General features: G+C 53.1%; 1 protein-coding gene and 1 non-coding gene across 3 annotated transcripts in view; one reads left to right on the top strand and one right to left on the bottom strand.

The window, feature by feature from the left end:
- The window catches only part of Plxna4 (plexin A4), a 425,679-nt gene that overhangs the window by 353,790 nt on the left and 45,972 nt on the right, over window positions 1–25,917 (top strand). For both annotated transcript variants that reach the window (XM_046455106.2, XM_058582832.1), the window contains exons 10-18: window positions 886–1,086; window positions 7,038–7,134; window positions 7,548–7,738; window positions 11,047–11,198; window positions 15,838–15,955; window positions 20,966–21,102; window positions 21,980–22,144; window positions 24,819–24,912; window positions 25,340–25,579. In XM_046455106.2, coding sequence (XP_046311062.1) covers window positions 886–1,086; window positions 7,038–7,134; window positions 7,548–7,738; window positions 11,047–11,198; window positions 15,838–15,955; window positions 20,966–21,102; window positions 21,980–22,144; window positions 24,819–24,912; window positions 25,340–25,579 — 1,395 coding nt within the window. The remainder of the gene's footprint in view (window positions 1–885; window positions 1,087–7,037; window positions 7,135–7,547; window positions 7,739–11,046; window positions 11,199–15,837; window positions 15,956–20,965; window positions 21,103–21,979; window positions 22,145–24,818; window positions 24,913–25,339; window positions 25,580–25,917) is intronic.
- On the bottom strand, window positions 4,660–4,785 carry LOC124099882 (small nucleolar RNA SNORA28). The gene has a single exon (XR_006854119.1). It is a non-coding gene; the product is annotated as a small nucleolar RNA SNORA28 (small nucleolar RNA).

The raw sequence follows: 25,917 nt of genomic DNA on the forward strand, positions 1-25,917 counted from the left end.
ACCCGGCTGAAAGCCGCACTCCCTGCTTGTGTCACATAGACCTCCCGCGCCAACAGACCTGGATACCCACCCTCCCACCCAGCTCCAGAGAAGGCAGGGACCCACCAGCTGCCATGTGTCATCTGGGCAGACACACACCCTCCTTCCTCAGACCCCACTCTCCCCTGGTCCTCCCTGGACAGAGCTGATTGTCCCAGGAAAAGGGGGCCTCGAGATTCATTTTCTCCATCAGCAAAGGCCCCGGGGCCCCATGCGACTCCAGGGTTGAGCACACCCACTGTGGGCATCCAAGAGCAGCTCCGGGGGATCTTCTCAGAGGGGTGTTTCTTTGGGTTAATCAGAAGCTTCTGGATTGAAAAGGTCACTGGAACCTGTTCCAGAACATTCCCAAATGCCAGACAGCCTCCATATGGGATGCCTGCCGCCCTCTTTCGTTGTGGTTCAGACTCGAGTTCCAGAGGCAGAGCCAAGGTCCAGGCTTGGCCTCCCTGGGAACTCCTCCTGCCGCCCCTCTGGTCCAGCTCTTGGCTGCCGGGAACTTGTCAGACAAAGAGGCCATCAGTCTCCAGTGGACAGAGTGCCCAGGCAGCAGGCCAGTCTTTCCTGGGGTGGAGGGGTCTCAGGAGGGGACCAGAGGCATGTCAAAGAATCAGGGTCACAGGGGAGGAATTCTGATGAACCTGAAGAGGCTGGAGTGGCCTCAAGATGGTGACCCCAGGGCCTGACATTTCTCAGCCCCATCCCTTCCCCACAGTGCCCGGCTAGGAATGAGATGGCCCTCTGGGGAGGTGTCCGGAGCAGGTGGCCATCTGAGTGCTGTCTGCAGAGGTCCCCGTTCCTTTGACTTGTTGGCGGCCCTACCTGAGCTATACCCTCTGTCTCCAGGACTGTCCCCAGCTGCTTCGAGTGGACAAGATCCTGGTGCCCGTGGAGGTGATCAAGCCCATCACTCTGAAGGCCAAGAACCTTCCGCAGCCCCAGTCCGGGCAGCGTGGCTACGAGTGCATCCTGAACATCCAGGGCGGCGAGCAGAGGGTGCCTGCCCTGCGCTTCAACAGCTCCAGCGTGCAGTGCCAGAACACCTCCGTGAGTGCCCCCGCCTGCGTTCAGGTCCCCCGTGTCACCCCTCTGGTTGCTACTATAATAACTGTACTTGGGGGTGTGATATGGGACCAAGAGAATCCCCCCAAAACACCCCACACTTTCAGTGCTCTAGGCTGGAAATAGGGTTCAGAAAGGTCAATATACTTGCCCAAGTTTGCTCAGCATTACAGGGGCCTGATTTCCCAACTTCCAGAGCCCCAGGTGTATCCCCACAGCTTCTCAGGTGTACCTCCTGCACCTCCTCTGGCAGCCAGGCTACTTTTCAGGCTTGTGCAGCATTCTAGATTAAAGCTCCACGCAAAGGGGAGATTAAACATCTCCTGCTTCCTCATGAATCCTGAGGCTCAGCAGACCAGCCCCACGGGTTTGGCCAAGTAATTCCCCCCCAAAACAAGAAGGGCCCAGTGGAGAGAGCAAGCCTGGGCCCACGTTCCATTCAGCAGGTACAGGAGGTGGTTTCTGACTGCGGAGAAAACAGCCTCATTTCCTGGGAGATGCTGCCCCAGGGATCTGGGAGGTGTCAGGAAGAAGGAGAGAGTCTGAGGCCACAGTTCCCAGAGAGACGGGCACAAGGGTCCCAAGATGCCTCATGATCCCCTGCTGAGGCTGAGTTGGTTAAATAGATGGAGGAAACCCAGATAAAGGTGTGAGTGGGTCCTGCACACCATGTGGCCAGGACTCCCTTGGTGCCCCGGAGACTAACCTAGCGTCCAGGAAGCTGGGTGGGACCCACTGCGTCCTAGTTACTGTGGAATTAGAAGGAATTTTGGAATATGCTCAGCATTCCCTCGAAGACAGCTGCCTGACCCAAGGAACCCACAGGGGTCACAGGGGACTCCTAAAATATAGGGGGTGAAACCAGAACCTGCTAAGGACAAGGGCACAAAGTGTATCTCCATGTCCCCAGACAGGAGAGCCCCATTTCCTCCTCCCTCGTGGGATCCCATGGGGTTCCTAGTACAGGTGCCCCAGTCAGCACCTGTGGGAACAGGACAGGGATAATTTGGCATCAGGTATTTATAGAATGCATTATATCACCAGGCAGAAATAGACCTGGCAGAGTATCTTCGGATCCTGTTAACAGAGAGGATTCTAAGATACAGAGAGGGCAAAGGACCAACCCCAGATCACACAGCAAGTAAAGTGCAAATTCAGAATTTGAACCCAGTTTTCTAAGATACCTCCTCATCAAAGCTTGGGAAAAAATACAAACAACAACCGTACAGAACATCATACCCAGCCTTGGTGTTAACCTGGGCGATCTCTGATCAGCCCTAGGGAGGATTGTGTAGAACAGGTTTTCTCGTGTTTTAAATCCATGAGCAATCCGGAGCGCTGTGTGATTGGGGGATGGGGTGGAGAGACATCCTTGGCTTTATGATGGCAGAAGGAGGTTGGTGAGGAAGGTCTCAGAGCATAGCAAAGGAAGACCGGTACAATGCAGTGTGAAATTGTGGACATCACGCTGGGCAGCCTGGCTTCCAGCCCCACTATTTAGGGACAGGCCCTGGGCCAATGGCTGCAGGCCCTAGGGGTAGGGGAGGAGAAGTGGGCGGGCCATAGCATCCCAGCTGCGGAAGGGAGCCACTGCGGGTGTGCCTGGCCTACTTTAGACCAAGACTCCTGGAAAAGGTCAAGTGCTGCTAATAATAGAGCCCGCAGCCTCCTTAAGGCCCGGCGAGCACAATTGAGGGGCTGTAAAGGGCATCTGGCAGGCTGGAGTGCTGGTCAGCAGGCCTGGCGCTCTGGGCCCAGCTTCCACCTGGCGAGGGCCTCACATTCTCCAGGCACTTGAATTGACCATGTGCCAAAGAGAGGTGGGGAAGGGAGCTTGTCCCCTTCCTGCTTTCTGGGACCTCAATTGAAACCCGCCGAGCCCTGGGGAGTCTGAGAGAGGGACTGGCATCTTGTATGCCGTTATGTTGTTGGGTCTTGTTCATTCCAATGGCAGAACTTTCCAGCAAGGTATCTCAGAGCTTGGGACAAAGGAATGCTCAGAAGCAAGAATGTCTCAATTATGTAGAGTTCTCCCCTGTTTTAGAGGGAAGAGAAGCTGCGGGTCACACTTCCCTGAGGTAATGGGTAAAGTCATCCATTAGCCTGGCCATGGTGGAGCAGACCTTGATTGAGACACTTAACCTCCTGGTCTCCAGGAGCCTGTGACCTGTCCTGCCCCGCCCAGTGCTGGGCTTCGTGCAGATTAACTGTCTGCTGATTACAGAGAGCTATATAAATGCTAAGTGGATTGGAGGGGAGTGAGTCTGGGGGATGGGAGGCAGGGCTCCAAGCTCTCCAGTGTTGAAAGAGACAGCACCCCACAGGGTTGCAGGTCATGCTGGGAGAGAGGGCCTCCAGAATGACAGTGACTTCCCTAGAGACCCAGGAGGCGGTGGGGAGCACCTGGGGTTAATGACTTCTACCATATTTCATAGTTGTGATCCCAGAAATGGGGGAGAGAAAGAGAAAGCCATGCCCAACATGTTTGATCCTTTAAGTCCCTGTTATTTTCAGTTTTCTTTGAAAGGAAAATGCATCCACATGTGCGCACACACGCACACCAAGAGCACACGAACATCCTCACATGCACGCAGCCCCAGACGTACCAAGTGTCTGGCACATGGCCACTCGATGAATAGGTGCTGTTTTATTCACAGAAACATAAACACAGGCAGCACGGGCACCATTTTACACGGCATCCCCAGGTGTGTACACACACACACGTTAAAATACATAATGATATTTGGGAGCCCAGACTATGTGACAGGCCAATCCTCACGGTAATTCTTGGAGGTGCGTACTGTTTCTTAATTCTCACTGTACAAATGGAGAACCTGAAACTTGGATGATTTGCTCACATTCACGCAGCCAGTTACAGCCAGAACCACTTTGTGGCTGTGTGAGTGTGTATGTATGTGTATGAGAGAGAGAGAGAGAGAGAGATATGGGGGGTGGGGGGGAGTACGCATTGATGGCCATACAGATAACACAGCCATACGCACTGAGCCTTTTCCAGATCAGCATGGTGTGCACAGATCTTGGCACGCATGCGCATTCGGTTTATTTCCTTCCTTCAGGGATTTCGTCCTTCCTGAGAGGGGTCTGAGGGTCCATTCACAGTTGACTGACTTGTCCCCAGTCATCACATGCTGCTTCTAGTTCGGGTCCCAGTCAGACCAGGTCCGAGAGGCAGAGGCGGGCTCCAGTCCTGACCTAGCTACCAGCAGCAGCCCTCCAAGGGCCAGAGCCCTACTGCTCCTCACCTGGGATCCTGAGGCCACGACCCCCTCTCCCACTGGGGCCTTCCTGGGGGGAGATGCAAAGGTGGGAGGAGGTGAGAACCTGGCTGGAGGAGGCCAGGAGGAAGGAGGCCTGCAGTGCTCTGGCTCTCTCTCCAACGTAAGGGAGGGCTCCTTCTCCCACACACCTCCCCTCCGCTGGGCCAATCTCCTGCCTCCCTGCCATTTGCAGATGGGATTCTAAACTGTAGTCAGCACCAGAACCACATAGGTACTCTCTCAGGTTTGTTTTGGGTTTTGTTTGTTTGTTTGTTTTTACACTGTTTAAGTCTGTATAACAGCTTGTCTCATGGAGGAAAGAACACAGGAATATGTTAGAATCTCGTGCTATAGCAAGCTCAAATTGTGTCAGACAGTTTTGATCGTCTGCCGCAGAGTGTTGCTTGCAATAGGTGCTTTTCTGAAACGTTCTCTGAGTCGAATTTAGCAGATCTACGGTGGAACCTTGGGATCTGCATCTCTACTCAGACTCTGATGGAGTCATTAATCTACTCTGTGTGGTCAGAAGTTTATGAGAAAACTGAGGACGACTTGGGATGACCCAGCTTGGCCCAAATGTGGAGAATTAACCTCTGGAGAGTTGATTACAGCAGTCCCCCCCCCCCACACACACACACACACTGTATACATAGTTTCTCTTTCCATGGTATCTGTCTAAAATATTATATGGAAAATTTCAAAACTAAATGATTTATAAGTTTTAGATCATATGCCTTTCTGAATAGCATAATCAAATCTCAGGTCTTCCCTCTCCAACTCACCTGGGATGTAAATCATCCCTTTGACTTATGTATCTATGCGGTAAATGCTACCTGCCTGATAGTCACTTAGTATCCCTCTTGGTTATCAGCTCGACTGATGGATGAGTTCTCAGTTGCATTATTGAGGGAGCGAGAGAGATCACATTAATATACCTTTTATTATAATACATTGTTTTGTGTTCTATTTTATTAGTTAATATTGTTAATTTATTGCTGTGCCTCATTTATAAATTAAACTTTAATAGAGATATGTATCCATAGGGGGAAAAAATATATATATATATATATATAAATCAGGTTTGGTGCTATCTGAAGTTTCAGACATCCCCTGGGGCTCTTGGAAAATATCCCCTGTGATAGGGGGGACTGGACTGAGTTATGTAATGATCAAAGCCCCTGCTGTTGCTTCTACAGGACGGGTGGGGGGGAGGGCTTGCTTTATTCTATGGGCCCCGGTGGACTCAGTCACAAGAGGGGTTTTGCGGCAGTGTGGATGGTACACTGCAGACTACCTCCATTGTGGGAAAAACTGTGAATGTGGCTCCTGGTCTGGGGATATGTTACCAGGGCATTTTGTGTACAAGAGTAGAGCCTGAGGAATCCTAGACACACTTCTGACTTATGTTGTTTAGTAGAATGTCACAGCATATTCACATTGTGGAACATTTTGTAACTCAGGGACTCAGCAATTTCTACCATCTTGGGAGATTATGCCATCTCCTTAGATGCTTTTTCAAATAGGTTATAGACTTATTCTTGGCCAGAGGTGGAGGCATTGACTCAGGCCCCTGAGATTCTCCCCAGGCTGAGTTCCCAGTGCCTGTGGCTGTCACCTCCTACTTCTCCTCAGAGAAGGTCTGCAGCCAGCTTGGAGGAGGGAGAGTATCAATTACCTCCCATGGTGTCCCCCAGCACCCTCCCCAGCTCAGACCCTCCAAACCCTAAGTATTGAGTTTAATAAGTCCGTTGGCTTTGCAAACACAAATTCAAAATAAGTCCCCTGGCTGAACCCCTTTCAACAAATTGCCAGCCCTCAGCCCCTCTTGTACAGAAAATCTGTCTCAGTTCCATTCCTTCATCCCACCGCCTGTGGCGAGCAAAGTCTGGTGGAATAATGAGAAAATCACCAGGTAGGGACTGGAAATGCTGCCCCTAGCAGGCTTTGCTCCCCTTTGCTCACCTTCTTTCTTTGGGCCCTCAGCAATCCCTGGTGTCTGAGGGCAGAGCGGGGACTGGCCTGCCTGGGGCTGCCCCTGTGACTTCATCCTGAGCCAGGCCCACCCTACCTCACTCTCTTAGCCATCACCCAGCCAGGTGGGGCTTCAGGTCCTGAGGAGAGCCAGGCAGGGGGGCAGGATGAGGAGCCCCTTGCAAGCCCAGGAAGCTGGGCTGTGCCTGGCTTTGAGTCAGAGAATGCCTTTGGAGTATCGCCCAGATTCCGAGGCTTATCCTCTGGGGTCCCTGCAGGATTTTCCACCCCTCCACTCTCAGATTCTTGTCCCCTTAAGAGTGCAACCCCCTCATTCCTGCTCTCTGCAGCTACCCCCCCCCCTTCCTGGTTAGACTTCTGGGGAAAGCCCAGGTGGGTAGGACCCATGGGGGTAGGGAAGGGCTCCATCCAGCCTTCTCCTTGAGCCAGCCACACAGGTCAGCTGTGGAGGCCTGGCGGGCTCCCTGCTCTGTCTTCCACACCCTCTGCTTCCCCCCACTGCCCATTCACACCTGCGCATGGGAGTTACACACATCCACGTGTGTATGCAAACAAGGTCCTGGCCAGTTCTGGGCCCTGTGGACCCCTGAGGGCCCGAGGATGAGTCTTCAGGCCTCCCTAGAAATGTCTGTGACCAGCTCTCTTTTCTTCCTGGCCTGGCTGCAGTATTCCTATGAAGGGATGGAGATCAACAACCTGCCCGTGGAGTTGACGGTCGTGTGGAATGGGCACTTCAACATTGACAACCCAGCTCAGAATAAAGGTGGGGGGGCAGGGACCTGGGGGGTGGGAGCCGGGGTGGGGGCAGAGCAGAGGGCTCTTGGGCAGGTTTCATTACGCCGCTGTCTGTCTCCCTAGGGCTCTGAGCCCCTCCTTTGCCGCCTTGCCACCACCCACACTTCCCTGTTCCTTCTTGGGCACTGGCTGGTGGCTTCTGGGCAGGAGCGGAGAGAGTGGAACTTGCTGAGCAGAGCTGCCGAGTGAATGGAGACCCTGCAGCCCCCTGTTGAGCTCCTCTGCGCAGGCCTAGGCTTGCCTTGTTTGTCTTCTCTGTGTGGCTCAGGGGACGAAGCTGCCCTTGGGTCCCCTCACTCCGTCCCAGGCTGGGACTGACCTGCTCCCTGGCTGCCCCCTCCCTTCTGCCACCTGAAGCCCTCTTGCCCTTGCCCTCCACAGTCTACCTCTACAAGTGCGGGGCCATGCGGGAGAGCTGCGGGCTGTGCCTCAAGGCAGACCCAGACTTTGAGTGTGGCTGGTGCCAGAGTCCAGGCCAGTGCACCCTGCGCCAGCACTGCCCTGCCCACGAGAGTCGCTGGCTGGAGCTCTCAGGCGCCAACAGCAAGTGCACGAACCCCCGCATCACAGAGGTAAGCCTGAGTGGGCATGCGCCAGGTTGCCAAGCCAAACCCTGGAGGGGGAGCCGGGGGGGGGGGCCCTGATGACCCCACCTGGACATGGTGCCAGACACCGCAGTCACCAGGTGGACACGGATGCTCTGGCTGGCTGGGTGCATCCTCAGTTTCCTTCACAGCTTCCCCGGAACCTTGTTCAAAGCCCCTTCCCTTTCCAAGGGAGTCGAGGGGCCTCACTGTCCTGCTGGAGTCTCCACATGAAATGTGTTGGAAAGGACTCAGTCCTTGTCACCCCCTCCCTGAGTCTCTGTGAGTCTCTGTGGCAAGACTGGGAAGCTTCTAAATTGCAGCCAATGAGCAGAGGCTGCACAGGATTCCAGGGGACAGAGCCCAGCCCTGGGGAAGGGGACAGGTGGCCTTGGAGAAGACTCAGGACTCACCCAAAGCAAGATATGAACTAAAGGAGCAAAACCAGATTTGGGCACAGTTCAGGAGGGCCTAGGGGTGCAGGCCTTAGAGCCAAGACCCAAGGAAGGAGGACAGGGCAAGGCTAGACGTGAGGCTGTGGATCTGGGCTGCCAGGTGACTGCTGGGTGCCTTGGGGCTATGCATCAGCCCCTCCATGCCTCTCCTTCCTCTCCTGCCGCCACAGGACAGTTACGAGGAGTGCTGAGCATACACTGTGCATGAACAGTGCTCCCCAGCTCCATGCCAAGCCCTTGGAATCTCTGGCTTCTCCCTCCTCCTTGGTCATCCCCATCATATGAAAATCACTGCAAGGATGTCTAAGCCCAGGAAATCGCTGGCCCCGTGGTGGTGTATGTAGAGAGCTATGTCTCCTTACCGCCCCACTCACACTCTTGGCAGAAAGGCAGCCTAAGGTCCCCCTTCCTGCTGAGGCTCTCCCTTAAAATAAGGAGGAGAGGTGCATGACTAAACTCTTCAATGATGGGACCAGGTCTCATAGCCGTGTTTCTAGCACCCAGCTCCTTGGCTTGTGGGTGGCTGTCTTCCCCCTATATACCTTATCATCATTATTCTTCTACTCATGCCTTTGTCCCTGCTGCCCCTTTTTATGAGGACGCCAATCAAATTGGACTGAAGTCCACCCTTATGACCCCCCCTTTAAACTAGATAACCTCTGTGAAAACCCTACTAAGGGATTATTAGGATTATTCCACATACATATTTGTGGGGGAGGTGGGGACACAAATTAATGCACCACACTTGCCAAGGCCAGGGTTATTATCACCCTTTCCCAGACAAAGGGACCCAGTGCTCAGAGGTGCATATTTGCTCTGACCACAATGTAAAGAAAATGGTCCCGCTCCCAGGTCTCCGGAGCGCTGGGTTACCATCCTCCAGTGCACACCCACTCACAAACCACGCACACCAGGGATGTGTCAGAGCACCAAGGGTCTCGGCTTTTGTGAATGAACAGCCTCACCCAGCAAAGTGGCTTCCCAACGTGCCCCTTTCTTTCCACCTTCCTGGTCTGCACACTGGGATTCGCTCTCAGCTCTGCTTCCATTTCCTGAGTGGGGAAGAATCTAAACAATGCCACCAGGAGGGACATGAGAATATTGGCACCTTTAACCTGCAGACCTGGAGCAGGAGGGCAGGGGGACACCCCTCTATGGCTGCCCCTGGCCCCATACGCAGGCCGTGCCGCCTGCTCTCTTCCGCAGCCCACCCCACCCTGCACCTCCTCCAAGGAGCTCCTGCTCCCATTCCCTTAATGAGAAGCCCTCCCTGGGGCTGTGGTGCGTGGCGACTCATGGTGTGTTGGGCCCAATTGGTGTGACTAGCTTTCTTCTTGGCTTGAGTCCAAGAAAATCACAGGGAAGAGACAGCAAATTAAACAAATCTCCTGCGAGGGAGGCTGTTGCTTCTTCCATCCTGGTGTCCGCCTCCAGGGAACCTGCACTGGGCAGAGATAACCCTCCTTTTACGGGATGACAGACCAGGGTGGAGAGTCTGGACAATGCTGCCAGGCACCAGGGGTGTATTGGGGACCCACCATCCGGGCAGGCACTGGGGAAAAACCTAGATGCCCCACACCCTTCCCCATGTCTACCACCTTCCCCACCCAGAAATGGGCCCGTGTCTCCCAGAAGGCTCTTTTCCCACTCCAGTGGGGACACGCTATGTGAACCATCACACCCGCGTGCAAGCTCGCTCACAGACACGCGTGCTTGCGTGGGGGAGGCACAAGCTGCTGTCCTGTCAAAGCAGCCACTCAGGGACAGCCCAGCCTAGGGTCTTCTGCTTCCCCAACTTCACTCCCGCCCCAAGATGGAGCATCAGTTGAGATCCTTGCTTGGTGGGAACAGGAGAATGTGCGGGAAAGGGCTAGAGGGTCCCACTGTTCTGCTGGGCCATGACCCATACAGGACTCAGAGGCCCCAGAGTGGGAAGGAGTCTGCTCTGGAGTATGAAATACGGGAGGTCACAGTGGCCCTTGTTAAGTGTACTTTAGCCCCTGCCTCAATGCAGGCCGTTGGTGGTTGAATCCTAACCTTCCATCGTGGGTTTTAACACCCACGATGACGTAATTGGGAAAGCCAGCTGTTTTGCCCAGTGTTCCAGGATAATGTCTAAATTAAACCCATCTCCAAGAGAAACCAAGCCAAACCATGAGGGCAAGCAGTGACAGATGCTCCGATGATTCCAGAAAGATGCTGAACTTGGTGTGGTTTTCAACACAGCTGTAATCCACAATATGGTGTTGCCAGTAACAAGGCCACCAAACAGTGAAGGTTGTCCCTGCTCCCAGAGACAAGGGTCTGAAGAGGAGGGGCAGGGCATCTAAAGGATGAGAAACCAGACACAAGTAATCCTTGTCTTGAAATAGCAAAAGGAGCCTTGGAACTTTAGGGGGGAGTGAGGGGGGACATCTGGTTATGGCATTTGAGAAGAACCTGCAAAGGTGGGTGAAATGATCCTAGGTGGGATGGCTGATAGGAGGATTTTATTTTCCTTGAGAGTAGAACCAATATCAGAAAATTCTAGAAGCCTTCAGTGCTGATTTTCTGTGAATTACCCAGTGACAGTGCAGTCACTTTCCATCCCCTCCTCTCTTCTGTGGGATGGGAAGATGTACCAGGGACTTTGAACCCAGCTCCTAAGACCATACACAAACCCTGACTGCTTAGTCCAGGGCTCCGGCCCATTGGTAGCCCCAGATCTCAGGTGCCCCTGTGGATTGGACCCAACAAGGAATCAGGCACCACTGAGAGAAGAGCTGGTCACACCCCCAGTCCCACAAGCAAGGGAGTGGCGTGCTCTTAGGGCCTTACAATCATTTCTGTTCTTCCCTGCAGATAATTCCAGTGACAGGCCCCCGGGAAGGGGGCACCAAGGTCACCATCCGAGGGGAGAACCTGGGCCTGGAATTCCGGGACATTGCCTCCCATGTCAAAGTGGCCGGCGTGGAGTGCAGCCCCTTGGTGGACGGCTACATCCCTGCAGAACAGTGAGTAAAAGCCACCTGAGGTGTGGGGACAAGCAGGAGGGGAGGGAGGAGCAGTCAGTGCAGACTGAGCACCCCTTGTCCAAAACGTTTGGAGCCAGAAGTGTTTCAAATTGGGGATTTTTCGTGTTGTGGAATACTTGCCTGTACATAATGGGATATCCTGGGAATGGGACCCATTTCTAAACAGGAAATTTATTTATGTTTTATATATAGCTTACACACAGAGGCTGAAGGTTTATGCGATATTTTAAGTAATTTTATGCATGAAACAAATTTCATGGTGTGGAATTTTCTACTTACGGCCTCATCTCAGCAGTCAAAGCTTTTCAGATATTGGAGCATTTCAGAATTTGGATTTTCAGATTAGGGATGCTGCCTTAGGAACAACCTGTTCATCAATGGACGGTCTCAGACTGTGGTAGAAGAAAAGGAAGACAACCCTAACATTCTAGGGTGTGGGGTAGCTCCCCAACTCCCCACCATCTGCAACAGCTAGCTGCCAGAACAGCCCAGCAAACACCACTATGAAGTGTGTACCAGCACAGCGGAATCTGTATGCCACGCCATCTTACTGCGCCTCCTGGAGGGCGACCTTACCACCCATCCTATGTGCATCAGTTATTGTCTCTTGGCGAGGTCCCCCTTAGGTACATCAGTGCAGTTAGCAAATCTGCAGGCTGGGTCTTGCCTGGATTTAGTGATTCCCAACCACCCGTGCTGCTGTCTTCAATTCCTCCTGATTTCCATCAGGGGCTTCCCAAGGCGTTCAGAGCAGACGAGATGATTTAACACCCAGTTCTCACCTCCTGGCCTATCCTTGCTCAGTTACCATACAATCTTTCTATGACTCCTACAACTTTCTGAGACCTTCCCAGAACCAAACTGAAGCAAGTTCCTACCAATATATTGTGATTTGGGAAAGTGTCATCTACCCTACTTTGGGTCTACATAACATATCGAAACTGTTTTTATAAAGTCACATGATTAAAATACTCTGATAGTAGTTAGATCCATGGAATAAGATAAAAGACCCAAGAAAAGAATCCTGATATATACAAATTTAGTATGTGATAAAGGTGACATTTCAAACTGGCAAGATCATTCAATAAATGATGCTGATTAACACCCTGGAAAAAGTAAAATATCAGGTGCTTATTTCACAGTACACACCAAAATAAATTCCAGATGGATTAAAGAATTAAGCATAAAAATGTAACTGTGAAAGGATTAGAAGAAAATACAGGTGAGAATTTATTTGATTTCAGGAAGGGGAAGATGATCTAAGTATCGCGGCAAAAGAAGACATAGGTTAGGGGATTTGAGTACATAAAACTTTAAAATTGCACATTAAAAATTATTGTAGGCAAAATAAAAATGCAAATGATTAATTAGAAATATGGTATAGTATGTCCTTTCATGATTAAGAGAGTTTTCTTAACATATAAAAAAGTGTTATAAATAAAAAGGCAAATATCAGAAAATTAGCAAAGAACATGTGTGTACTTTTAAGATGTACAAAGAACCCAAAAGCATATGAAATGCACATTAAAACAATGAAAAACTAAGAACAGAGTAGGGTCGAAGAGCATGAGAAGAAGATTAACATTAAACAGGGATGAGAGGTGGGAGGGAAAGGGAGAGAGAAGGGAAAATGCATGGAAATGGAAGGAGACCCTCAGAGTTATACAAAAGTACATACAAGAGGAAGTGAGGGGAAGGGGAAAAATAATATAAGGGGGACAAACGAATGTCAGTAGAGGGAGCAGAGAGAGAAGAGGGGAGGGGAGGGGAGGGGAGGGGAGGGGAGGGGAGGGAGAGGAGGGGATAGGAAAGGCAGCAGAATACAACAGACACTAGTATGGCAATATGTAAATCAATGGATGTGTAACTGATGTGATTCTGCAATCTGTATATGGGGTAAAAATGGGAGCTCATAACCCACTTGAATCAAATTGTGAAATATGATATATCAAGAAATATGTAATGTTTTGAACAGCCAACAATAAAAAATTAAAAAAAAAACAATGAAAAACAATTGCAAAAGGTCAATATTCATTGTAGATTCAAGGCATAGGAAGTGACAGGCTCATGTAATCCTAGTAGGAGGGTAAATCGGGACACAATTTCTAGAAGGCATTTGGAAATATGGGTCAAAAGTCTTTAGGTTGGCACCACACTTCTAGAGCTTTCCCTAAGTAACCAGACTGCTCTGAGTGGTGCAATTTGCAGGGAAGGGATTGTGTACATATAACACATGCTTTTATGTACTTTCCATATTTTCTTATACCAAGAAGATATTAATTACGTTATCAGGACAGAAAGTTATGTGTTTTTGCCAGACATTTCTTCAGAAGTTCTTTCTAAGAGAAGTATAAAACTTAAAACTTAGAAACTACAAAGTAAAAAAACAACCAATTTAACCAATTTAAACTTTAGTGTGGCCAAAAATATTGGGGAAAAAGGTGAAAAATGACCAACAGCAGAAAATAATTGCAATTTTCATAACAGACAAAAGTTAATACTCTTAGTTCAGAAGTTTCTACAAAAGATAACTCAGCTGTAAAAGAGAGAGCTTCAACAGAAACATCCAAGGGAGGCCATGTAAGATCAAAACCAGACAAAAAAAATGTGCAGCCCAACTAGTAATCAGGGACATCAAAATTAAAATGAGATATTTCTTCCCTAGTAGACTGGAAAATTTTTCAAAGGATTGATAATATCTAGCATTGGCTAAAAGAGGGGACCACCAACAGCAGTGTGAATTGGCACAGCTTTTCTGGAGCATCATTTGACTCTACCATCAATGTTTCTTGCATAAACCATTTAACCCAGCAAGCTCCCTCCCGAGAAGCCTGTTCTAATAAATGTATGACACACACAAATGCGGATATAAGTTCACTCATTTTGCAGCATTCTTTGAAGCAGAAGAAAAAAATCAGGATAATTAAATGTCCATCAATAGGAAGAAGGTTACATAAATGATAGTACATCCATACGAAATACCGCAAAGCTGTTAAAAAAATAAAGCGTATCTATGCAGATAGGGACATGAGGGAGAAAGTCTATGCTGTACTGTTGGGTAAAAACAGAGATATATAGAAGAGTGAGCATATTGTGTTTTGCTTTATCCTTAAAAGCATGTTTCTATATATCATATACATATATATGTACATAATTGTATATATGTGTATATATATATATATATATATTACTTATGTATATGTGTGTGCATGCATATAAAACATATACATTTACACACAAAGCATATGTAAATGCACATTTCTTGGGGTTCATGCCACATTGGTTCCAATACTCCCTGCAGATACCTGAGTTTGTGGATACTCAACTGCCTTCTGTAAAAAGGCATGGTCTTTGCAACAGGCATCCTCCTTTTTACCTTAAATCTCTTTTAGATTACTTATAGTACCTAAAACAATGGAAATACTATGTAAATAATTGTTCTACTGTATTGTTTAAGGGAAAAGACAAGAAAAAAGTCTGCACATGTTCCATTCAGATGCAATTTTGGGGGGAATATTTTTGATCCACAGTTGGTTGAATCCATAGATGTGGTCCATGGATACAGAGGGCTAACTATACATATTTGGGCAAGCAACATAGTTTTTCTTCTTTTTTTGGCGGGGGCTGGGGTGGGTGGGGAGTACTAAGGATTGAACTCAGGCTCTTGACCACTGAACCACATCCCCAGCCCTATTTTGTGTTTTATGTATTTAGAGACAGGGTCTCACTGAGTTGCTTAGCACCTCGCTTTTGCTGAGGCTGGCTTTGAACTCATGATTCTCGTACTGCAGTCTCCTTAGCCACTGGGATTACAGGTGTGTGCCACTGTGCCTGGCCATGACCTAGTTTTTCTGTGCCTCAGTTTCTTCACTTATAAAATGAGGAATATGTGTGTGTGTGTGTGTGTGTGTATATATATATATATGTGTGTGTGTGTGTATGTGTGTGTGTGTATGTATATGTGTATATATATATAATAGATATAAGTATAAATATGCATGTCTCCAAGGATATATATATACACACACATTATATATACACACATTATATATACATATACACATACACACATATACACACAGACATATATATATGTATATATACTCCCCAACATACACACACACACACATCTCTCTGTCCATCCTGGAAGTTGGGTTGACTGGGAGCAGAAAGTACTTCACTGAGGCAGCCCAAGCACTGGGCCTAGGGAGCTCCCAGATGAGGGCCTGAGAACCTCAGGTCAGCACCAAGCTCTGTGTCTGACTTGCAGGGGTCCGTGGGTAGGTCATTGCACCTCTCTAGGCTCTGCCAGCTCTGTTTCCTAAACTGTTTGGCTAAAACTTTGCCACCACTCTCCAAACCATCGAGTGGCCAGTCATGAATTAAGGGCTAAGTGTCTGGGATCAGAATTACTCAGACCCTCTGCAGGATCCTTCAAAAGGTTTCCCAGTTCCTGAGGGCCAGGAGGAGCCCCTGAAGGGGGCAGCCAGACGACTCCCACTCCCTCCCTGCTGGTCCCTGAGATGCTACTCAAAGTGAGTAGCTCTGCAGGGGCTGCAGGGTCCAGGGTCAGGGCCGGGGGCCTTGTGGCTCATGGGGTCTCTCCTGTCCTCTGCAGGATCGTGTGTGAGATGGGAGAGGCCAAGCCCAGCCAGCACGCGGGCTTCGTGGAGATCTGTGTGGCTGTGTGCCGGCCCGAGTTCATGGCCCGCTCCTCGCAGCTCTATTACTTCATGGTGAGTGCTGCTGGCCACACACATTTCACAACCATCATGGCTGGGCCCCCTAAAACTCTCCAGAACTCTGGGCATTGTGGGACAAGGGCCCCCCTGCATTCCTGTAGCAATGGAAGCACAGACTTTGATGTCTACAAGACCCAGTCTGAAGTCCAGCTGAGCCTGGTGCCTGGCTCCTGGCACCAGGTCAGCTGCTGGAGCCCTTGGGGTCCCTGGGTCCCTTTGTGGCTGAATGGCTGGGTCACACTGTAGGTGGTACTGTCGGCACATGGCCACTCGGTCTCTTCATTTATAAAATGGGGACAATAATAGCATCTGTGAAGACTGCATCCAATCTTCCTATTCCTTCTAGTATCATTTCCTTGATTATTATCCTCCATGATTGCCACCATGACTGCTGTGCCCTGGCCTTCCCCTGTCCACCCCAGCCCCATTATGCCCAGCCCTCCACCCTCCCTCACTGTCACCCTGCCCTCCCTCCTCCAGGTCCTTCCCTAGCCCTGCAGCTCCTCTCCCCACTCCCACCTGCACACCCACGCCATCTCCCTCCCCACCCACCCCTGCCCCTCCCGTGGCCTCTCCGCAGGTCTCACCGCAGGCCACTCCCGGAATCCCCTGCAGCCTGAACCCTCCTGTCCCGGCAAAGGCTGCCTGGCCAGTGGTTTGGGGGGATACAGGGATGTTTGCAGATCTCTTGGCTTTGTCATTAAGGGGACAGTGGAGACATGAGCACATCACATGCCGGGTCACACACTCCCATCATTTCCCAATCCGAACTTCTCAGGTTAATGACGGTTGGGATTTCCTCAGGATTCGGAGCTGCTTTGGGCAACTGGAAACCTGGGGTGATGGGTTTAATGTCTGGGCACCGAATACTCTGAAGTGCTGTGGGGATTCTGCTTTCCCTCCCTCCCTCCTCCTTCCTTCCCTCCTCCCTCCTTCCCAGCCTTTCTTCCTTCTCCCCCTCCCTCCTTCTTCCTGGTCCTTCTTCCTTCTCCCTTCACCTGGCAGCCATTTATGACCCTGCACAGTGCCTCTTGCTAGATTTTCTGATTGATACTCGTTTGATTAAGTTAACATTCGGATAATTGGATGGTCCTGGCTATGGGGGCTTCAGAGACGCTTGATCCTGGCACAGCCCATCCCCCAGAAGGCCCAGTCTAGATGGGGGGGGCAGGACTCTTCATGCACAAGGACTTGAAGACAAACTCCCCACAGGACAGGACCCCAGATAAAGGTGGCCCAGACGCCCTCCCCGCCTGGCCTCTGCTCTGGGAAAACAGCCTCCCTCCTGGACACCAGTGGCTGTCACTCAATACACACAAGTGACACTTGCCAGGTATTGGGCATGAAATGTGGCTCTGACTGCCACCTGGCAGCCAGGAAAGGAGGGAGTGAACCGCTACAGGCCACGCGAGCCCGGGCTTCCCCTGCCAGTCAGCTGGCCAGATCCTCCCTGTCCTGTGCCCTTGTCAATGGCCCTGGGATGGCAGAGACGGGACTAGAGCAGCCTCCACCTCTCTCCCTGTTGGCTTTGGACTTCTGCTGCCGGTGCCGTGTGCCTCCTGGGATCTCTCACCTCAGTGACCTGCTCAAAGGACACAGCAGCTATCATGTCCCTGTAGCCCAGACAGGCTGTCATTCCCCATGGACCTGTGTCCTCTGCTCTTGCCTGTTTCTGCTGGTGGCCTGCCCCTGCCAGCCCACACTCTGGGCTGGTCATCTGGTCCAGCTTCATTCCTGACATGACCTCCTTAAATCTTTCCCCTGCCTTTGGTCTGAGCCCATCTTCCCCCATGAAAGAGCCTCTTACCCTGGGAGCCGCACCTGGAGGTTGCTCTGCCTGACAGATGCCGTCCTGGTTCCTAGATCTATTTCTCTGCCTGAGCCTCTTCCCTTCCCATCTCCTTTCCTGGTGGCACCAAGCCACCTCGTCCCCCTTTTTCAGAGCCTGCCTGTGTCCCACTCCTTGGCCTCTGAATTTGTAGGCTTGGGCTGGGGAGGCCGCAGCCCCTGCGCTCCCCACTCTCACGGGGTCCTAGGCATCTCCGGCACAGCCCTCCAGTGGTTCAGCTTCTGGCCAGTGAGCCTGTGCAGGTGAGGCTGGGACCTTTATTTCTTTGCTAACCTGGAGTGCATGGGCACTTCTTCTTCTTTTTTTTTTAATACCAGGAATTGAACCCAAGTGAGCCACTGAGCCACATCCCAAGCCTTTTTTGTATTTAATTTAGAGTCAGGGTCTCATGGCGTTGCTCAGGGCCTCGCTAAGTTGCTGAGGCTGGCTTCGAACTCAAGATCCTCCTGCCTCAGCCTCCCAAGCCTCTAGGATTGCAGGCATGTGCCTGGCAGTATGTGGGCACTCCTGACTTGACCATGCTCATTACCCTCCAGACCCTAACCCAGATGCCCTCACCCCTCCTGATTAAGCCAGACAGCAATCAGGACACAAGTGTTCCTTGGTCAAAAAGCTCCCCAGTGGCTCTAAACTGCAGCCCAGGCTGAGGATCTGACCAGGAGGGACCATGTTCATTGAGTAGCTACGATATTTCCTTTTGCTCTCCTCTCTGTCCTAACTCTCATAGAGAGCATGCGTGGTAGACTTCGGAAGTCCCTCCTCCCCTTGCCCCTCAAGCCCAGCCCTGCCTGCAGATTGTCTCTGACCTGGAGCAGGGTGTGGTGGAATCTAGGGCATGAGAGGAAGCCTCAAGGAGGAAGCTGTGGAAAGGCAGGGTTTGTCCAAGGCAGACCTGGTTCCCATGTGACCTTGAGCAGAGGGCTTTCCCGGCACAAGGCTGACATCATGACCAGAAGATGGGACTTGAGGGAGGGAAAGAGAAGGGGAGGAGGAGGAGGAGGAGGAGAGAGGGAGCAGGCCACCAGGAAAGCCAAGAACAACTCCCACAAGACAAATAAAACTGGGCTTGGTCCACTGGACCCTGGGCGCAAAGACACTGCCACTTTCTATCGGAGGGACTCCTCTGAGGACCTGTCCTGGTGCCACACGTTCCCTTAGTAAGACTTCCAGGGAGGAGGACGGTGCTAGAGGACCAAGCCTTCTGGAGTTGAGTCACGGAGCCCCCTGATGCAAGCTCTGAGGGTTCCAGGGGGGATGAGGTGCCCGGGTCCCCTTGAGTCTCCTCACACCCATGAGAAGGGACACAATCTTTCTCTGTCGTGCTTCCAGACACCCCGGGGTTCTCATTGCCTTCTGCTCAGCCAAGTGGCTTGTAGGGAACTCTCAGTGGACCCCTACAGAGGGCCTCTCCTCTGGAGGCCTGGGGCAGCCAGAGAGCCCTTCCCCAGGGGACCTGGTCTGTAGGGACCAGGGGCATGTGAGGGCCACCCTTCTCAGTGCTCTTCCTCAGTTTCCCTGCACAATCGGGGCCAGGCTTTGATGGGTCATTCATGCACTCAAAATGCAAACATAAAGGCCCAGGGCCCTGTCACCAGCCCTGTCCCCGAGGTCTCCAGGCAGGGCATGATCTTCCCTTTTCCCTCTGCCTCCATTCAGGGAGCCAGTGAGGAGGTGGCAAATGATGCCGAATTTGATTTCCCGTGCAAACCCACCGTGAAATATTTATGAAGCACGACCTGAATAATTGATAGTTTCTCACAACTCTAAACGCGGCTCCATAACAGCCCAGCCCCAGCCCCTGAGTAACTCCCCCTCCAGACAGCCCCCAGCAGCGCCACTGCCAGGCGGTGGGGGTGACTCGCTCTGCTTCCTGGGGGGTGCCAACCCCAGGCAGCCAGGGAGGATGCGTCCCAGCCCAGCTGAACTTCCCTGGCATGTCCTGTGGGCCTAGGACCTCCCCTACCTGGAAGCCAAGTGCACGGACAGACAACCAGATGTGTCTGTCTCCCTCCTTTCCCTCCCTCTCTGGGGAGGCCAGCAGGGCCCCTTTACAGAGAGACCAAGGCCCCACTTGGAAAGGTGGAAGCTACTTCCCGTTACAGAGCAAGAAAACCTTCAGGGGCCTCTTTGTGGCCCAGCCCCCAGATTTTTATGACCAGAGAGGTTAAATGGCTTATCTCAACTCACACAGCAGGATCCAGACGGAGCTGAGCAGGAGAGCTCTTTCCACAGCCTCCATCTTTGTCCTTTCAAACCCAGCCTAGGAAGACCGAGGTCAGAAAGGGCCAGGGAGGACCCTAGGTCAGTGGGTGACCCCAGCAAGGGGACAGGGTGCAGGCCAGAGAGTGGCGGGGCATGCTTCCCCAGGGCTCCCCCAGGGTGTCACCAGTTGGAGGCCCCCCTAGGAGAGGCCGCCTGTGCTCAGAGGGACCCAGTGGGTTCCACTTTGGTGTGGAATTCTTGAAGAGGGAGGTGCTTGGGGAAGGGAGAGAGAAATCTTCATTTAAATGCAGATACAGGCCTCTCACCTGGGACTGGGAAAAGTTTTTCCATTAAAATGCTAATGAAAGAACAAACTGCAACTCCAAATCCCCAGCTGTCACGGGCTCCCGTCCCAGCCCCCCTTCCCAGCCCGGCTCCCCAGTCCCTTCCAGCAGGGGGCTGTGGGCAGGCCTTAGAAACTGCTGACCCTTCTCTGTGTCTTTCTCTCATGTCCCATTTCTCTGGCCACTGAATGCTTGGCAGCTCTCTGGAGATGCCTGTGGAAGGGACAAGTCACCTTCCCCAAAGCAACAGAGGCTGCAGTTTGGAGAAGTGGTTGGGAACTAGAGCTCTGGAGTTACCTATCGATTATGCTGCTTGTTAGCTGTGTAACCTTGGAAAACTTACTTAACATCTCTGAATATAAAGGTAAACACATAAAGAAGCCTGGCACACCACACGACAACTGTAATTATTGCTGTTATTAACGCAGAGATGCAAATTCAGGGTCCAGAACAGTGCCTATTTGTACAAGGATAAGAAGATCGGCTCTCTTAGAGGCCACCATCACCAAAGACTCCCGAAGGCAGCACTGGCAGGCATGGGGCCTTGGGAGGGTCCAGAGCCACCTCCACCACCCAGCTGTGTCTGAGGCCTCATCCTTTCCTACACAGACGCTGACTCTCTCCGACCTTAAGCCCAGCCGGGGGCCCATGTCTGGGGGCACCCAGGTGACCATCACAGGTACCAACCTGAACGCAGGCAGCGATGTGGTGGTGATGTTTGGAAAGCAGCCCTGCCTCTTCCACAGGTAAGCCCCTGGGCCCCAGGGGTGCAGTCAGACAGGTAACCCACCCCCATATCCAGCCCCAGGGAGACTGGGGGTTTCAGGAGAGTGGGGAGGGGCTGCCCAAAGCAGGGACTTCAGGACTAACTCTTGCTCCTTCCTAAGAAAGTGGGTGCTCTCTTTGGGAGAGGTGGCTCAGAGTGTCAGGGATCCCTTTCCTGGACAGCCATCATGCTGCTGCCCACCACTCAGCCTGTGCCCCACGGCATCCCCTCTGCAGAGCCCTGGGCTCCACAGAGCACAGCTGGGAATCCCTCCCAGGGGCAGTACCCCCCCCCCCCTCTGAAGGCAGATATGGCTCCCAAGAGCTGACTGGAGTAGCCTGAGGCTAAGCCTCCCAAAGCAGGTGACTGTCCTTCTTCTGTGTCACACTGGAGCCCAGAAGGGCAGGCTCTTGCTGGGTCAGGTGGCAAGGCAGTACAAAAGGGGCAGGAAGTGCATCTTGGGAAGGACTGTGGAGGTGTCGGTTAGGTAGAGGCAGATGGAGGCAGAGAGGCCAGAGGCCTCCTTTCAGGATGCTGCAGAAGCCCTGGAGCCAGAGCCCAACTCCACACGCAGCAAAGATGGCCAGGGGTGCACAGCCAACCAACAGAACCAGCGAGTCAGAGCTAGAGAAGGAGTAAGGTGACACAGGAGAGTCTCCTGAACTGACCTAACAGTATAAAGGGGACAGGGATTCTCACCAGACCCAAGGACAAGGCCTACTGAAAAGTAGGTGAAGCCTGGTCAAGGGGGGTCTCTGTCCCTGGTCCCTGAGCTTCACATGCTAGCGAGCCAGGCTGGCCCAGGACCAGTGTCCCCCTCCACACTCCGTAGCCCAGAGCCCTGCCTCCCCCTCCAGGCGATCCCCGTCCTACATCATCTGCAACACCACGTCTTCCGAGGAGGTTCTGGAGATGGAGGTGACTGTGCAGGTGGACAGGGCCAAGATCCGCCGGGACCTGGTCTTCCAGTACGTGGAGGACCCCACCATCGTGCGCATCGAGCCCGAGTGGAGCATCGTCAGGTAGGAGCCGCCCTGAGCTCCCTTCCTGCCTCTGCGCCTCCGTCTCCCTGGCCCTGGTCTCGGGAGCCAAGGAGGGTTCTGGGGGCCCAGTCCTGCTCTGGGGATTGCTAAACAATCCAAATACCAGCAAATACCAGCAAACGCGCCCACCCTCCTGCAGGGCTCCCTGCACCCTGGGGAGCTACCAGCATTCAGGGCCCAGCTGCAGGAGCCTTGCCCATCCCTCCTTCCTTCCACTACAGACTCCCTGGCAGAGTGTGGCCCTTGCTCGGTCCTTGCTCTTTCCTAACATCCAACCCTCATGCACTAGGTGGGTGACCCAGGAAGCAGCGATTGGATGCTGTTATAGAAAGGCCCAGGGCAGGGGTCAGGCCCTTCAGCCATTCACCCTGGGCAAGTCGCCCTTCCTGGGTGGGCCTCCACCCCTTGAGGGATTGGCCTGGGGATTTGGAAACTCTGGGTCTCTAGTGTCTTGTGTGGCACATGCCACATCAGAGTGGAGCTGCCGGCAGACACCACACGAGTCTGCTTTTCCAGTCCCGGAGGACACAGAGAGGAGAATCTCTGCAGAGAGAGCCTTTCTGCAGGGCCCACTGAGGTCCCCCCCCCCCCCCCCCGGAAAGCACTGTAGGGGGTGGGGACAGCAGAGTGGGGAACAGAACAAGGGCTTGGGGCCCAGGGGAGTGGGCTCAACCTGGCTCTGCTGCTTAGTAAACAAGTGACCTTAACACTCCTGCCCTCCTGGGGCTGGGGGCCTCTGGCCTCAACTTCCTCCTGAGGCAGCTGGGAGAAGGGAATGAAATGCAGACTCCATGCAGCTTCCTGTCTGCCCCCTGCCCAGTGCGCATCCTTCCCTGCCTGCTCCAGCTAGGAGGGGCCTGGGCTGGAGGGAGGAAGGGAGAGGAAGTGTTCTCCAGGGTTGGGGCAGTGATGAGCCCCATCCAGGGAGCAGTCTCTAAGCCAGGGACCCCCGGGCTCCCTCTGGCTGCCACCTGCTTTTGTGAATACAGTTCTGCGGGACCACGGCTGCTGTGCTGTCTGCAGCAGCTCTCTCACTACAGGGCACGGCCGAGTGAGACCACAGGGGCCGCGTGGCCTGTGGATTCTAGATATTCCAGCCCTTCCAAAAAGAGCTCACCACCCACTGCCTCAGCCCAAAGGAAAGGCAGCTCGGCTGCTGAGCTGTGGCCGTCCCCGCAGTCCCTCTGTAAGGCCCACACCCTGATGCCGTGATCTTGGAGCAGATACAGAAGACAAGGCTCACGGAGAGGGAGCAGCCTGTGAAGGCCAGCAGGGCCTGACCCAGGGCCTGACCCAGGGCCAGCCAGGCAGGGGGCCAGGGCAGGCTTCCTGCTCACACGGAAGCTCTGCTACTCAGAGGATCCCCAGGTGGCTCTCAATCAGCTCTTCCTCTTGTCATTGATCCAGAAGTACAAGTGTCCTCCTCCCTGGTGTTCATCGTCATCCCCACGTCACACCCATATCAGGAGGGAGGCTGGAGACATGTCCTGGGACTGCCAGCAGCTCCCCTGCGGTGACTCGGGTTAAGAAGTCTGAGGATGGGGTTGGGCTCTGCACTAGGTGTGACTTGGCCCTGAGTTCCTCAGGGACGTGATAGGAACATGTGCAGCTGCATGTGGAATTGGTGACTGACAAGACTGGAGAGATGGCTGGACACCAGCCACTCATGTGGACTGCTGCACAGGAGAGGCGTGTGTGTGTGTGTGTGTCTGTCTGTCTGGAAGTTCAGCTGGGCAGATGGATAGATGGGCAGAAATCAATGTGGGGGTGGGAGCTGAGGACCCTAATCCGCTGAGTTCATGCCTAATTAACTTGATCAACCCTGTTTTACACAGGAGGGTTCTTCTCAAAGATGCCCCCACCACTGGGAGTCAGGCTTCCTTGCTCTCCCTTGGGTGGCCCCCAAGAAGGACAGCCAGCAGAGAGCTGTGCCCACCCCTGCCAGCTTCTTGGCCTCCTGGAGATAGTGGCACCTTTCAGAAGCTACCCCCAGATGAATAGCCTAAGTCTTCCCCATCGGTGACCCGGTGCCACCCAGGGTGTAGGAGGCCTGTGTCCCAGGTCATCTCCCGTTTGCATTCCTGGGGGAGGTTTCTGTGCCCTGCCGCTGCCTGTCCCAGCCTCCCTGGAGCCTCTGAGGTGGAAAGCTCTGGTGCGATGTCCCGGGGTTGCGTGCAGGGGGCTGTGCTCAGACCCTGGGCCCGGGGGAGGGTCTGAAGGAGGCTGCCGTTGACCAAGGCCGACACAGGGAGGTCCAGGAGTGGGGAGGCTGGAGGAAGAGGCTCTGGGCTGCAGAGAGCCAGCTGGTCAGGTCAGGGTCTTCAGAGAGCCCAGGGGCTGTGCTGTCACCTGAGCCTCCACAGGTGTCTCTGTTCCAAATGAGCTTGGCCGAGGACGTCCAGGCCATCTGGTCATGCCTGTCTTCCCCTGGGCTGCTGAGGAACGTCCTTGCTACCAGGCAGCTTGTCACCCTCACCCCCAGGGACACTGTTGTGCTACCTGATTGCCACTGTTCTTATTGTCATAGCTCCTCCTCTTCCTCCTCCTCCTCCTCATCATCATCATCATCCCTCATTATCATCGTCACTGTCACTGGGTGCCATGGCCTTTTCTATACTGGTGACCCACATGCCCCTTTCTTTCTCCCGGGCAGTGGGAACACACCCATCGCTGTCTGGGGGACTCACCTGGACCTCATACAGAACCCCCAGATCCGTGCCAAGCATGGCGGGAAGGAGCACATCAATGTGAGTCTGGGGCTGGGAGGGGCTGCCCCTGGCAAGCGGCCTCCCGGAGGTGGGGGCTTCCTTCCCAAGCACGCATGCACCCCTGCCCTTACACAGGCACCTACAGCATCCTCCTGGGGTGGCAGGACGGGTAGAGGTGAGGGATACAGGCCCAGAGGACCAACCCTCCTGGGAGTTTCGGGAGCTTCCAGCCCTTGCATCCTCTGAACCCACAGCCGCTTCCTGACTTAGAAGGCACCTGAGTCGTTGCCGTAGGTGAAGCCAGGACTGGGAGACAGCCACAGAGGGCAACCCTGGATGCTCCAGTGTGGGGTCCTGGCTGCCTCCTCCCAGTCCCCCCGTGTTAGCCCATGCCGCGTGGACAGCTCCCCAGGAGGCCAGGGGCAAGCTTGCCTTGCCTCCCGTCTGTCTCTGGCTCCTCCCACAGATCTGTGAGGTTCTGAATGCCACCGAGATGACCTGCCAGGCCCCAGCCCTCGCCCTGGGTCCTGACCACCAGTCGGACCTCACCGAGAGGCCTGAGGAATTTGGCTTCATCCTGGACAATGTGCAGTCCCTGCTAATCCTCAACAAGACCAACTTCACCTACTATCCCAACCCTGTGTTCGAGGCCTTCGGTCCGTCAGGAATCCTGGAGCTCAAGCCTGGCACCCCCATCATCCTAAAGGTAGAGCCAGGCCTTGGGAGGAAGGAGGCCGCTGCAGGGAGGGAGTGGGATTCAGTCACAGGGAATCGCCGGAAGTCACAGGCTCAGGCCAAATATTGTGACTGGACCCCTTGCAGAGGTTGCTTAAAGTCCGGAACAATCCTTATAGGCTTGATCCATCCAGGGCAGGCAGATCCGCCCAGGTCACTAGATTCAGAGGGTTTTGTCTTCAGAGTCCAGAAACTTGTCAGTCAGGCCCACACTGCATCCTCCTATGAAGCCCTTTGCTAAGCACAGTTGAGTTTCTTTGGAGTATGGATTGTAACTTAATTTTAACTCACATGACAATTTGAATCAAT

Source organism: Marmota monax, unplaced genomic scaffold (genome assembly GCF_021218885.2).
Source record: "Marmota monax isolate L192 unplaced genomic scaffold, Marmota_monax_Labrador192_F-V1.1 WCK01_AAM20220418_F8-fsc00131, whole genome shotgun sequence".
NCBI classification, from domain to species: domain Eukaryota; kingdom Metazoa; phylum Chordata; class Mammalia; order Rodentia; family Sciuridae; genus Marmota; species Marmota monax.